The sequence below is a fragment of the Petaurus breviceps genome, unplaced genomic scaffold (genome assembly GCF_028583685.1).
Source record: "Petaurus breviceps papuanus isolate PSGF00001 unplaced genomic scaffold, PetGlider_PUasm1.0 689, whole genome shotgun sequence".
Classification (NCBI taxonomy): domain Eukaryota; kingdom Metazoa; phylum Chordata; class Mammalia; order Diprotodontia; family Petauridae; genus Petaurus; species Petaurus breviceps.
Genome location: NW_027186458.1, coordinates 10972379 through 10987660, shown reverse-complemented (window position 1 = coordinate 10987660; position 15282 = coordinate 10972379). Strand labels below are relative to the sequence as shown.

Here is a 15282-nt window from a genome sequence, read left to right as displayed (position 1 = left end):
GCTACCCATCCCCTGGCCCAGTTTTCCAATGGTTGCCCAAGCAATAGAACCAGAACTAAACTGGATACCAAGGTTGGGAAGGACCATGAAGCTATTGACCAGTGTTCTTCTCAGATAGTGATACCTGCTTTCAGTATGAAACAGACTCTTATGGCCCCACTGGTTTCCAGGGTTCTGAGGGTCTTACCATCTGAGATAATACTTGTAAAGCACTTAGCACAGTTCCTGGTCCACAGTGGTGCTTAATAAATACTTATTTTCTTTCCTTCCCCTGCTACTTTCCCTGCCATAACCCAGGTACCACCTAGCCTCTCCAAACTGAACCCTCCTTCACATGCTGTCTCCCTCAGAGTAGAGGGTGAGCTCCCATAAGTTGCATCCTTTTCCTATTTGAATTCCCGAGGCAGAAAGCCCTTATGCCTGGCTTGCCCTCAGACATCTTCATCCTTCTTGGAGAATGCAAGTGTAGCCGTGGTTCCTGGATATTCTTCCCAACAGTGGCCCCCATTCTCAGACTCACTGAGTGGAATATCAAGACAGTGTCCAATCACACTCAGTTTCCATTCACATACCTCTTGGGCCAGTGATGCCAGGAGCCCCTACTTCTCCTTGGGGGCCTCTGTCCCCTTGTTCGCCTTTTGGTCCAGGAGGGCCTTGAAAGAAAGGAGTGATAATTGCTGGTCATGACTGGTGATCAGACACACACTCAGCCCTAGTGCTGAGGGGAAAGGGCAGCCCTCCCCCCAAAGGGGAGCAATCTCTCCCTCTTGAAATGTGTCTGAACCTTGCAAGGGCCCACTTTGCCTTCAGTTCAGGCACTGAATGAAAGATTGAGGCAGCTTGGTGGCATTGTGGCTGGCAGGCTGGTCAGGGTCAGGAAGAGCTGAGTTTGAATCCTGCCTCCGCCACGGGCCAGGCAACTTCGCTGCTTCCTGTCTCAGTTTCCTTATATAAAATGGAAGTACTCATGGCTCCTATCTGCCATGGTTGTTTGGAGGATCAGATGAGAAAACACAAAGAAAGTATTTTGTAATCTTAAAGCCTATGGGATGCTTGTTATTGATTCTACTGTTATTGTAATGAACTCACTTGAGCATCAGAGGCCTCCCACCAACTCCCACCAACTTGAATCCACTTTTATTTCTCCCCACTACAAACCCCATCACTCCTATTCATGTATTCTCTCTTCCAGACAATAGAGACTTCTCCTCTCGTCAGGAAGACCTGAGTTCTAATCCAGTTTCAGGTACTTCCAATCTGTGGGACCCTGAGCAAGTCACTTTGGCTCCATTTGACTCAATTTCCTTAATTGTAAAATGGGGATAATAATAGCACCTGCCTTATTGGTCATCGTGAAAGTCAAGGGGATCACATTTGTAAAGCACTTAGCACAGCACTTGGCACACAGTAAGGCTAAATAAATGTTTGTTACCTTCCCTACTGTTTGGATGAGCCCACCTACTCAGGAGCCCTGATCAATACCCTAATAACCACAGACTCCAGGCAACATCTAGCCATTTCAGAGAAGGGGAAGAGAAGGTAGAATAACTCCCCCAGCCCTCCCTCAGCTCCCATCAGTACAACTCTTCTCAGGAATGAATGATTCCCCCAAAGCCAATATAGTAAAAAGGCAACTGTCTGTTGTGAATGCAGAAGGACCTGTTTCCCTATTGACCCCTTTCTTGGAAAAGAGGGAAAACCCTCTGCTCCATGGCCCACCTCTGGTAGGGCTTGGAATGGCAGAACACAGATGGTACCAAGGAACATGCCTTGATCTTAGTGAGAAGAAGCTTGTGACCTGTCCTGCCTACACGGATCTTCTGGGGCCCCTCTCAGGACTTTGCTCTCTTTCCCCCCATGTAACCATGAGAGCCAAGCACCTTAGCTTTAATCCTACATTCTCCTCTGCCTGGTGGGCACTGGAGCAAGAGTTCTCTGGTCCTGCCCTTTGGGTCCTGCTTCTGCCCAAGCCCTGCTGACCTGAGCCCGTCCTCCCTCCGTCCTGCTCTTACTCTTTGGTGTGGGTGAGGCAGGGGCTCATGGACTCTCCTTGGCCCTTCTGTGCTTCTTACATGACAGGCCACAATGGGCCCAAGACGTATTGATGAGCCACCTGTGGCATCTTCTTGTCCAGAGAAATGGCAGGAAGCAGGTTTGGGAGCTATCATTAGGAATTTAATCTTCCTTCCATGAGACTTAGTTTTTAGCATTTTGTGCATTTGTGCTGCGATAGAAATGTCCCCTGATGAACCATGTGCCTGATGGGCACCAAACTGTCTTAGGTCTGTGCATTTGTTTTTGAGCTGAGCATTGTCCTGAGAGTTCATGGTCCTGAAAATCCTCATGAAATAGCAGTATGTGTGGTCCTGTCTCTTTCAGTCTGTCTGTCCATCACCTCTGTCCCTCTGTCTCTGTACTTCAGTTTCCTCATCTGTAAAAAGAGGTGCCTCCCAGCTCTAGACCTATATGCCAGTGACCTTTGGAGACTTGGTTAAAAGGGCCATAAAATAGCATCTGATGACTTAGAACTCCCCATCCCAGCCCCACCCCTCCTACTAGAAACACTGGCATTTTTAAATGCCAGGAAGTGTGGTGACTTCTTTCCTGATAGAAGAGCCAAAAGGATAAAGAAGTAGAAATCAGGAGACTCAGGTCTGACTTCAGTCTTCTTCCCAGCCCTTCATTACTGTGTGACCTCAAATAAATCACTCCAGAACTGAGGATAAGTGGTATGCCTAAGGCCCTTGGGACCTCCAGAAGTGGCTACACCATCCTTTGCTAACTCTCATCCTGGGATATCACAGACACTGAAATTACTGAGGATGGAAGAGTGTACATTTGGCCGCTGGTCATCTTTCCCCTCTCATCTGTGATCAGACATATCCCAAAGATGCTTCATGGTTTCCTACTCACTGTAGCTAAGTGGGATAAGGGATGCTGTTGGTCAACAATATTTTTCCCTTTTTACAGATGAGGAGAGGAAAGGGGTAAGGCCAGAATTTGAACTTAGTTCTTTCATTATATCCAGATCTCTCTCTACTACATACAGCTACATGCAGACCCTTGGCTAGGTCATGTCTCTTCTTTGGGCCTCAGTTTCCTCATCTGTAAAATGAGGGCTCTGAACTAAAGGACCTCTAAGGTCCTTTTCAGTATGCAGCTGAATTTTCTTCCAAAAAATACACAAGCATACTCAATTTCTATCTCGCCTTTACTTCATCAATAAGGAAATCAGAAGACTTCAGTTTTTAAATATTCTTGGGAGATTTGAATGGCAGAGTAGTCTATTATAAATTATTTATTTCACCTTGCATTCAGATGTATCATAGGCCAGATGGCCCCAATTATGTAAGAAATAAACTTTGGCATATTGACTGAGTTTGGGGGTCACAATAATCTTCTGAAATGATGCTGTGCCCTCTGAGGAGAGGGCATGCCTCTTGAAACACTAGACTACAATGGGCTGAGAAGGCTGCCTGTCCTCTTCTCAACCAGAGGCCACTCCAGTAGTGTAGGGATGGCGTCAGAGCCAGCGGTTTCTCCTTTTGCTATTGGCCCTCTCACTCATGGTTGCTCTGCCCACTCTTGCCCAACCCTTTCCCTTAATCACCTTTCCTTTGGAAAAAGTTTTCCTTTTCTTGCACTTCCCACCTACTGCTGGGAATCAGTTGGAGAATCTCTAAGTTCAAAGGAGCCTGAGACACCACAGAGCTCCCTCAGTGCTTACCCAGTGTCCCTTCCCATTATCACTCCGGCTTATGCCCTCTGGCACCAAGCAGAACAAGGTTGATCCCTATCCCTTGACAACCCATCAAATAGCTTGGAGATAGCAATCAGGGGATCCCTGACTGTTCTCTGGGTCAGACTTAACCAGTTCTATTAGCTCACCCAAGTGTGCCATGGTCTCTAACCTCTTCACTTGACTGGCCACCTTCTCTGAAATTGGGGCATCTTTCTTCACGTGACGCTTCCAGAACTGTACTTGGTATTCTATCAATGGCCTAAGTAGGGTAGTGATACAGGCAAATACCACCTCCTCCTTTCTGGACCTGTCACTCTGTGAAGGCTAAGATCCTGTCAGGTTTTTGGCCATTCAGTAGCACTATTGATCATGAATGCTCACTCAAACCCCAGCCCAGAACTTTTCCCAAGGAGCTGTTATCTAACCACAACATCCTGGTAACTTGATTGTGAAGCTGACTTTTTGAACCCAGGTCAGACATTCTATTTATCCCTACCAAATTTCATTGTCCAAGATTTCATCCTTCCTTTTAGCCTGCTGAGATCTGTTGGCTCTCTCTCTGTTATCCAGTATGACAGCAGAGACTGTTGATCTTTGGATTGTGTCAGATTTCTGCCCTTTGGTAAGTACCGACCAGACCTACTCAAAGATCCAGCTTCCCTTTAAGGGATTGTTTCTTATACCAGGACACCCCCAGGGACTCCAATGACTCCATTACAGCCCATTTGAAAAGGGTCCCTTTTGAACCAGGCATGCCTTTCTTGGGATATAAGTTACTCCAAACTCAGTCATCTCTAGAGACGTCCCAGTTGGTTTCTGTTGGGGAAGTGAAACAATTTGATATTACCTTGAATCAGTGTTATGTTTCTCAATGTCATTGAATGCTCCCAGTCCTTTAGTCTAAGGTCATTTGTGATGTTAGCCAAAAGTTTCATTTCTCCTTTGATTTCCTGATTCAGCTGGACCTGCTCCTTTTTCAAGGTCACAATTTCTGCTGACACATTGTACACATGCTCCTCCAGTCTCTCAGTCTCCTGGAAAGTATCACAGAGGATCGGCAAAATGATTTAATCAGATGAAGAAATGAGTGTGTTGCTTAATGGGGACTTTTTCCTTTAAATACTATGCTATGTACAGATAAATGTCTTCCTATATCTTCTACTTTCTCTGGTCCTTCTATATTCTACCAGTCAGTTAGTCAATAACCATTTGATAAGAGCCTACTACATGCTGCTTGGTGGCACTTCCTTTACACATGCAGACAAAGGTTTGCAAATAGGATTTTATCAATGGAAGTCATGCCAGAAAAGATTAAAAGCAGATGCTCAAGACTGCGAGGCTTTCCTGACTTCTTCTTCAGCAGTGGTAGCAGCAGCAGTTATAAATGTTAGTGTATGCAAAATTCTATGTTGCATCTCATCATCTCATCTGAGCTTCACAACATCCTTGGGACATAGGTGCTACTATTATCCCCATTTTGCATATGAAGAAACTGAGGCTGAAGGTATAAAGCAATCATCCAGCTAGTAAGTATTTGAGGTTGCATTCGAAAGCAGGACTTCCTGGGAATGACATCACTCTATTTACTGACCTCCCCCTTGCCTCAATATTGGTCTTGATTTGAAGTGGAAACTTATTATTTTTGTCATCTATCCCTATTATAAAGTGAGCCCCCTGAAACCCTGTATTTCTTTTTTTTTTTTTTTGCTTTTTGGAGGACAATTGGCATTAAGTGACTTGCCCAAGGTCACATGGCTATTTTTTGTGTTAAGTGTCTGAGGCTGGATCTGAACCCAGGTCCTCTCGACTCCAGGGCCAGTGCTCTACTCACTGTGCCACCTAGCTGCCCCTGAAACCCTGTCTTTCTTATTTGTCTCCACAACACCTAGTGCTTGTAATTTGTGCCCAATAATTTTTTTCTTCATTTATTCATTCATTTCCTACTGAGGAAAGGAAAGGATAAGGAAGATGATGAGAGATGGTGGAAAATAACACAAGATCATGTCCCTTTGAAAAAGGAGATTCAAAATATGTTGAATCTTCCTCTTGTCCTCTGTTTTTTCTAGAAATCCTTTCAGTAGATGGATAGATTTTTGATAATGTCAGCCCAAGCACTCCCTCTGCCAACAGTCACAGACCTTGAGAAACTTAAGTAGGATGGGATTTTGGGTAGCCCTACCAGAATAGGATTTCTTCCCCCTTTTAGGAGTGGTCAGAGATCTGCTTGGAGACATCCAGTGAAGGGAAGCTCATCACCTCTTGGGGCAGCCCATTCTTTAAGGAAGAGGGCTTCTGTAGCCAGAGTGGGGCAGAGATGGGGATACAAGGCTTCTGATTGACATGGATGGATCAATGGTAACTGACAACAATGAAGAGAAAGCACATCCTCTCCAGTCTATTTTTTATTTATTTTGACTACCAGATGATAATCCTTACATGGAAACTGTCCAAAAAAAAGTAACTAACAGTAGTTGATGCCCAAGATAAGAAAGGAGCTATGATGAGAGCTCTTAACTGCCCTTCATGAAATCAAGTGCCCTTGAATTACATCCTCATATCCTAAAAGAATGGCAACCATGACTGCTGAGCAACTGTTAGTGAATCTAAAAGATGGTAGTAACTGAGAAGGGAATTGCAAAATGTGAAGTCCCATGTGCCACCAATTTTCCAAAAAAAGAGGAGTGGCCAAAAACTATAGACCACTGAGTCTGATTTCATTCTTTGGACAATGTTCAAATAGATCATCAAAGACACAGTTCATGAACATCTAGAAAGGGAAAGGGTCATTACAGAGAGCCAGCATATTTTTTCACAAGAACAGGTCATTCCAGATTTACCTCTTCTCCCCACCCCACCCCTGCCTTTTTTGTACAATTTAATAACGTGGACAATGAAGGGGATGCTGGAGATTTAGTTTTGATTTTACCAAAGAATTTGATATTACCAAAGTCATTAGATTATTAACTCCTTAAGGGAAGGGAATTCAACTTTTTCTCTTTTTTGTAACACTTAGAACAGTGCCTGGCACATAATGGACACTTAATAAATGCTTATTGATAGACTGATTTAGGAATTAAGAGCAATACAAAGAGGCCAATTTAACCTCGGAGTCAGGAGAAGCTCTATAACAAGTAGACTTATTCCAATATGCAATGCACTGCCTCGAGAGGTGGCAGACTCCAGACAGAGGCTGGATGACCACTTGCCAGCTTTGTTATAGTCCTAATTCTAGGGCAGAGAAGAGCGCTAGAGCTTGTGGCTGCAAGAAAGACTGGAATGCAGACTAGGACGGCAGTGACAATTCTTTCTGGATGATCCTCCTTGGAAGCACCATAAACTTACAGAACACTAGAACTAGCTCTGAAAATCATAGTGGAAAAAAGTCTGAAGCTTGGAACAGTGCGTCCCCATCTTCAGATGGGCAGAGCCCAATTTTGATATAAAATTCAAAGTTAAGATGAAAAATCTGGGGAAAATGATAGACAATAGAAAAGAACCTGAACATAAAAATCTGTATGGTGACAGGAAAGACCAACACACAAACTAAGAAGACAGCAGTGTAAAAACAGTTACAAGCAAGGCCTTAAAAATGAAAATTAGGCACAAGGCCAACAAGAATTCTTAGAAGAGTCAAAGAAAGTTATAAGAATGGTAGAGGAAAGGCTGGGAAAAGAAATGAGAGTTATGTAGGAAAATTACGAAAAGACAATTAACAGCTTGGTAAAAAGAGGCAGAAAAATATTACTGGAGAAAATAACACATTAAACAACAAAAAAATGGTCAAATAGTGAAAGAGGTACAAATGTTCAATGAAGAAAACTCCTTAAGAAGCAGAACTAGCCAATTGGCAAAAGAGATACAAAAGCTCACTAAATAGTTCATTAAAAATTAGAATTGACAAGTGGAAGCTAATGATTCCACAAGACATCAAGAAACAATAAAGCAAAATCAAAAGAATGAAAAAAAGAAGTGAATGTGAAATATCTCATTGTAAAAACAACTGAAATAGAAAATAGATCAAGATAATTTAAGAATTACTGGACTACCTTAAAGTCATGATCAAAGGAAAAGAAAGAGCATAGACATCACATTTTAAGAATTGTGAAGTAAAATTGTCCTGATATCTTAGAACCAGAAGACAAAATAGAAATTGAAAGAATCTACTGATCATATTCCCCAAAAGATCCCAAAAATAGCACTCCCAGGAATATTACAGCCGAATTTCAGAGACTTCCAAGTCAAGGAGAAAATAATACAAGAAGCCAGAAAGAAGCAATTCAGATATCATGAAGCAATAGTCAGTATGACACTAGATTTAGTAACTTCTGCTTTAAAAAGACAGAAGGCTTGGAGCATGATATTGCAGAAGGAAAAGACTGTAGGATTACAACCAAGAACAACCTACCAAGAAAACTGAATGTAATCATTCAGGGAGAAAGTGGATATTTAATAAAATAACAGACTTTCGAACATTCCTGATGAAAAGGTGAACAGAAAACTTGACTTTCAAATACACGACTCAAGAAAAGCATAAAAAGGTAAACAGAAAAGAGAAATCATAAAAGATTCAATAAAGTTAAACTGTTCACATTCCTATATGAGAAGATGATACTTGTAGCTCCTAAGAATTTTATCATTAGTAGGGCAGCTAGAAGCAGTATACAGCAAGAGTGGGCATAGCTGTGTGTTGATTGTATTGGAACGATGTCAAAAAAAAATGAAAGGATGAGAAAGAGGGATATACTGGGAGAAGGACTGAAAGAAAGGAAGAAAAGGGAAATTTTATCATTTAAAAGAGGGAGCAAAGAAAACCTTTTACAGTAGAGGGGAAATGGGAGCTTGGACAATACTTGAACCTCACTTATAGAAAATAGGATGGAGGGAAATACATAGTAATCAAAATTTTAATGTTAATGGCATGAACTCATGCATAAAACAGAAGGGGGTAGCAGAATGAATTTAAAGCCAGAATCCAACAATATGTTGTTTACAAGAAAAACACTTGAAATAGAAAGACAAATACACACAGAGATTCATAACAAGGAGATGTAACAGAATCTATTATGCTTCAACTGAAGTAAACAAGCCAGAGGTAGCAATCATGATCTCAGACAAAGCAAAAGCAAGAGTTAATTAAAAGAAATAATCAGGACAACTACATTTTGCTGAAAGATATCATAGATGATGATATGATATCAATACTAAATATGTTTGTAACAAATGGCAGAGTATCCAAATTCTTAAAGTGAAAACTAAATGAGTTACATGAGGAAATAGTAAAACTATTAGTTGGGGTCTTTGATTTCCCCCTTCTCAGAACTAGATAAATCAAATAATAAAATAAGAAGGAAGTTAAGGGCATAATAGAATTTTAGGAAAGTTAAATATCATAGACTTCTGGAGAAAATTGAATGGAAATCATAAAAGAGTACTGTATACCCTTGGCTCAGCTGTACATGGTACCTTCACAAAAATTGGTCATGTAGTAGAGCACAAGAACCTCACAAATGCAGAAAAACAAAAATATTAAATGCATCCTTTTCAGACCATAATACAATAAAAATTACATTCAATAAAGAATAGTTGAAGCATAGATTTAAAATTAACTGGTAATTAATCTAATCTTCAAGAATGAATGAGTCAAAGAATGAATTATAGAAACAAAAATTAAAGAGAATGACAACAATGAGCCATCACACCAAAATTTATAGGATGTAACCAAAACAGTAGTTAAAGAAAATTTATACCTCTAAAAGCTTTCATCAATAAAAAAGAGAAAGAGCAGAAGAATTAATTGAGCATTTTTTTTAAACTAGGAAAAGAACAAATTGAATATTCCCAACTAAACACCAAAATAGAAATATTGAAAATCAAAGGAGAGATCAGTAAAAGTTAAAGTAAAACAAAGCATTGAACTAATAATTAAAACTAAGAACTAGTTGTATGAAAAAAATAAAGTACATAAACCATTGGTTAATTTGATTTTTAAAAGAACGAAGAAAACCAATTTGCCAGTACCAAAAACGAAAAGTATGAATGAATCACACAGGATTATGAAATTAAAACAATTATTAGGAATTATTTTACCCAATTATATGCCAAGAAAACTGATGATCTAAGTGAAATGGATGAAAATTTACAAAAAATATACTTTACTTAGGTTAACAGAAGAGGAAATAGGATACTTAAGTAACCCTGAATGCTTAAGTAATGACTGAAATGCCTGAAACCAACAAAAGACAGTATTAGAACATTTGTTGTTATTCACTCATTTTCCAGTCATGTCTGATTCTTCATGATCCCATTTGGGTTCTCTTGACATAGGGATAGTGGAGAGGTTCATCATTTCCTTCTTATTTTACAGATGAGGAACGTTAGGCAAACAGGCTAAGTGACTTTCCTAGGGTCACACAGCTAGGAAGTGTCTGATGTCAGATATAAATTCAGGAAGAGTCTCCCTCACTCCAGGGCTGGTGCTCTATCCACTGCAGTGCTAACTACCTGCCCTTATTATAGCATAATGTATCTCTAACACACAGCCCATTTGTTCAACAAAATGTTATCCATATGTATATTTTTCTGTCCTTCAGCAACAGGTGATTTCTCTGTATTGGGCACTCTTTCCATCTTTGAATCAGACCATACCTCCTCTAATTCCGTTGATGGTTGTAGAGCATAATTAACAGAAAACATCCATTCCTCCTCCTGAGACCAAGCTGGGGATGAGCTCCTTACCCTGAGCCAGATATATCTGACCCATTACAGGGCATGTACCCAAAGCCCTTCCAGCTTGGCAGGATATCACAGAACTTCCAAACTGTCAGCACATTATTGAAGAACCCAGGGTTGCTTCTAAGTCATGATGGGACATTATTTGTGGGACTCCAGTGAAGGAATCACTTGCAATATTATTCCTTAAAGATGCAGAAGGAGACTGACCTAGATAACACTCTGAAATGCTATGCAATTCTAGTCAGTTTGGTGGTGTTTGTATGATTATCTTTTCCCACAGTCTTCTTTGGGCAGTATGTGAGCAAACCCTTTGAGCATCAAAGTAACTGACTGAGTGAGCTGACCTGAAATGGAGGAAGGCAACTTTTGAGCCATTGATTTGTAGGGTTTTTTGTAGCTAACCTGGCCTGACTCTAGAGACCCATTCGCCATCAGGAAGTAGGCTGTCCTTCTTCAATGTGACCTTTAATGTACAAACACTTACCTCCTGCTGTTTGCGGATGTTCCCTTGATAGGTGCCTTTGCAGCTCTCTACATCAAGCTGAATTTCAAGTAATGTGCTGTTCACGTTTGCTAAAGAGCTGGTGACAGCATCTATGACTGCTTTTTGAGTGTGGACAGCAGACATGATGGAGATGACCTGAAGGAGGAGATCCTCAAATTTTTGCTCATTCTTCATGCTGACATTCTGGAAAAGGTGAGAGTAGAGATTTGTTTCTAAATCAGAAATCTGGCGAATCTCCTTTTCCAAAGTGTCATTGTGGTCAGGAACCATTTTCCTCAATCTCACCTCATCTTTCTGGTGCTTTTCTTTCTGGAATTCTGACCCAAAACTTAGATTCTGCATTCCACATCTCAGGACCTGGGCTATGGAGTCCAGGAAAATGACAATGAACATTGCTTATATTGTTAGACACATAGATAGAAGAAGTCAGTTACAGTCATTGAATTACAGATGTTTGGAATCAGTCAATCAAGAAGCTTTCTTTTAGCACTCACAATGTGCCAGGATTTGGACCCAGTCTTTGAGACACAAATGCAAAAACAGAACAGTTCTTTATCTGAAGGAGCTCACATTCTAAAAGGGATAGTGCAATATGTTAATAGATAAGTATGGAACCTGCCTTTGGTCACCCCTGAAGGGGGCAGAGAGCACAACCCACTGGATGCACAGCACCCAGGCTCCCCAGGTCTGGCTCCCTCCTCACCTTGTGTTTGTGGGGAGAAGACAAGGAAACCAGGCAAATAGACAGAAGGAAGAGGCCCTTGTACACAGGAAAAATGAATTCCAAGCGGTTACAGACTCTTACAAATATGAACCTTTTTTGGTCTCTTTCTGTCTCTGACTCTGTCTCTTCCCTTCCTCCTTGTCTCTGTCTCTCCTACCTTCCCCCCTTTCTTTCTCTCTCCCTCTCTCCATTCCTCTCCCCCCCTGCTGTCTGTCCATTTCTGTCCCTTCTCTCTTCTTTCCTTCTCTGTCTGTCCTGCCCCATTCAATTTGTGTGTATGTTTGTCTCTCTTTTTGTCTGCCACCTCTTCTTCTCCCTACCCTTCTCCCTCTCCCTTGGTGCCCCCTCTCCCCCCTCTCTCCCTCCCTTCTTTCCTCTCTGTCCCTCCTTCCTTTGCTGTCTCTTCTTCCCTCCCCCTTCTCTCTTGTCTCTCTAGGGAAGAAACTGAATGCCTCCAGTTATTCCACACTTTGCACTCACTGCTCTTCCTGGTGCAGGTGGTGTCAGCCTTTGTTCTAAATGCAGATTTTTGTTATGAAGGTTTTACCAAATGACACAAATGTTGACTAGCACAAACTCAATCTGTTTGTCATGTTTGATGAGTGGCTCATGAAAGGGAGAAAAAGCATTCTATATTTGTAAAATGAAACATTTGGTTCAGATGAAAAGGTCTGGACCTAAAATCTGGAGCTATTATGCAAGTGCAGGGACACTGATATAAGACTTTTGCAAACCAGATAAAATAATTGGAGACCCAGATATTCATAACACAAAAAACTCAAACCAAAATAACATCAGCAGCAAAAGCATAGGACCAATAAAAGGTGCAGGGACAATGAAGGAGAGTCATTGGGGCAGGGGGGTGGGGTTGGCAAATGGAGTTTGGAAAGGAAATCACACATCTGGGAAGGGAAAAGGACTGAGTTACCAGTTAGGCTTCAACCACATAAAACATGGATCATGGTAAGCACTTATAAAATGTTTGTGGATGGATGGATGGATGGATGGATGGATGGATGGATGGATGGATGCATGCATAGAAGGGAAGAAGATTCAGTTCTCTGGGCACATTCAGACAAGTCCTCTGGCTTGGGGAGGACTGACCACTCATCTTACCTTGCTTACCATCACCATCAGGTAGTTTTAAGTACATATAATATACATACAGATTAGCACTCTGCCCCAATCATTTCCAGACAAATTCCTATTCTCCAGGTCTCCTCCCTACTGGATTTGCGAAGGTGATTTACAAAAACAACAACAAAGAAAGACACTTTAAAGCTGAGTCCTTACATTCAATCTGACGATCCCATTTTACTTCCTCTCCCCTGAAGTTCTAGGCTATGGAAGCCTTTGGGGCCATGGATCTCATGGTCACTCAGGTTTACCATGTTGGGGTAATTCTGGCCTCTTCACTGCTCCCATACCCCACATCCCAAACCCTGGCAGATCTGGCTGATCTGAGCTCCACAAAGTCCCTGTGCTATTTCTTCTTCTCTCCACTCTAGTGGCCCCAGCCTAGTTCCAGCCCTCAGCAGCTCTCACCAAGACTCTCCTTACCATGACCTTCTAAATTGTTTTCCTAGTGCAAGTTTCTCTCCTTACCAGTATGAGGGCCACCAACAAGCCTAGATAAGTGGAGCGAGAGGAGGAAGATCTGAAATACCAAATAGAGGAGATTTTATTTGATTTCCTACAGACAAGAGGTGGCCACTTGGAGACATTTTGGTTGGTTGTTTACTTTGTTTTGTTTTTAGCAGATAGTGACATGGTCTGCTCTGTAAGACTCAAATGTCTGCATGATATTCCAAGAGAGGAAGGGGGAGGGAAGGAGGGAGAGGGGGAGGGAGAGAGAAGAGAGGAGGGGAGGGGAGGAGAGAGGAGAGGAGAGAGAGGCACCCAGCAGAAACAGAGAAGAGAGACAGAAAGGGGGAGTGGAAACAGACACAGAGAGACAGAAACAGAGACAGACACAGAAATAATCAGACTGAAACAGCGAGAGATAAAGGGGAAGGACAGAGATTGAGGAGACAGAAGCAGAGAGACAAAGACAGAGACAAGGAACAGAAACAGACAGAGACAGAAAAACCGGCCAAATTGTTCCCTTTACCAGGGATCCAGTGGAGTCTGTCTCCCCCAGCCCGCCATGAGGCAAGAGGCAAAAGTCACGTGTTAGGATAAAGGGCTGCTGTCTATACTCCTTTTCCTTCCTCTAATCTTCCTATTTGTTCTTCTGAGAGGGGGCACGGAGCACACAGACACGGAAGACACCTTGGCTAGATGTGGCCAGAAACAACGGAAGTGGCACAGCTGCCCTGACTCCCCTGGACTGAGAGCTTCACATAAACGCGCACACACACGCAAACTCATATACACACAGGCACACAGGCACACGCACACACAGGCACACACGCACACACAGGCACACGCACACACAGGCACAAGGCACACATGCACACACACATAACGCACATTACACACATACACTGAAACACACTGGCGTGGAAGGTGGCAGCTGCTTAGGTCCAGAGAGACAGTGGCAGGAAAAGTGAAGAAGCGAGTGCGTTCCTGTTTCCCCAAGTACGTGCTGCTAAACCATTGCCCTCGCCAATACTTTACCTGTAACAAATCCAGTGATTGGGACCAGAACCCCGAACACGAGGACATAAAGCACAAGCAGGGCGATTTTGTGAGACCTCAGCTTTTCTTGCAAACCGAAGACAATGGGAAGATCTATTTTAAAAGGTGCATGATACAGAAAAAGGGTTATGTGGCTCCGAAAGATCACACTTAACTCTTACTGAACGTGAAATATTTAAAAGAATTCGTGTTATCATTTTCTCCAGATATATTCCTTAATTAAAAGGCAACTCCAGAATCAAAGCAAGTCGGCAGGCAGAAGTGAGCCGGGCCAAGGTGCACAAGGGCTCACAGCTTCAGCCATTCTGAGCTTTGATGGCCTCTTAGAGGCAGCCAGGGTGGGAGGGGCAGGGATCATGAGGCTGAGGCTCAGGCCATGGAAATCCCCAAAACTGCTACCCTCAAACCTTCCCTTCCACTCAACGTGACTCACGTTCTGGAAGCTTTGCTCTCATGGTCCTGGCTTCAAATTGCACTGAATCAGAGCAATCATCCAAAGAACGGTTGTCTCCCTGCTCATTGGGAATTCTCTTCCACTTTTCCATGACTGCCAACAAAAAAAAGGTGAAAAGTCAATTTCCATATGGAATGCTAGGGAAATGTTTACAGAGCAAGCCACCTGGGAGTTATTTTGGTATAAAATGCTAAATGATGATTTATAATTATGATTCAGTTTTAATGGGTTGTAAAATCTAAAAATTAATGTGCTGGAATTAAGCATATTGATTCTCATAACCAACTGTTATATTTATGGTAAAAGGCAGTTTTACTTTCTACATTAAAGAAAATATAATAAAATTCTGTCCTTATGGGCTTATAACCCCCTTAGTGGGGGTTGGGGAAGGATAATTGTCCCACACTTGAAGGAAGACAGAATCTTCCCTCATTTCTTAGGGGATGGGCAGATAGGCAACCCAGAGGTTTGCAGACACCTTTGCT

At 42.1% G+C, this 15282-nt stretch overlaps 1 protein-coding gene across 1 annotated transcript in view; it reads right to left on the bottom strand.

The window, feature by feature from the left end:
- Nucleotides 1-14888, bottom strand: part of MSR1 (macrophage scavenger receptor 1) — a 50691-nt gene extending 35803 nt beyond the window's left edge. Inside the window, exons 1-6 of the mRNA XM_069104843.1 lie at nucleotides 14777-14888; nucleotides 14323-14436; nucleotides 13472-13481; nucleotides 10959-11253; nucleotides 4590-4776; nucleotides 573-653 (exon numbers count right to left, since the gene is read on the bottom strand). Of these exons, the coding sequence (XP_068960944.1) occupies nucleotides 573-653; nucleotides 4590-4776; nucleotides 10959-11253; nucleotides 13472-13481; nucleotides 14323-14436; nucleotides 14777-14888 (799 nt within the window). The remainder of the gene's footprint in view (nucleotides 1-572; nucleotides 654-4589; nucleotides 4777-10958; nucleotides 11254-13471; nucleotides 13482-14322; nucleotides 14437-14776) is intronic.
- Between the last annotated feature and the right edge of the window lie 394 nt (nucleotides 14889-15282).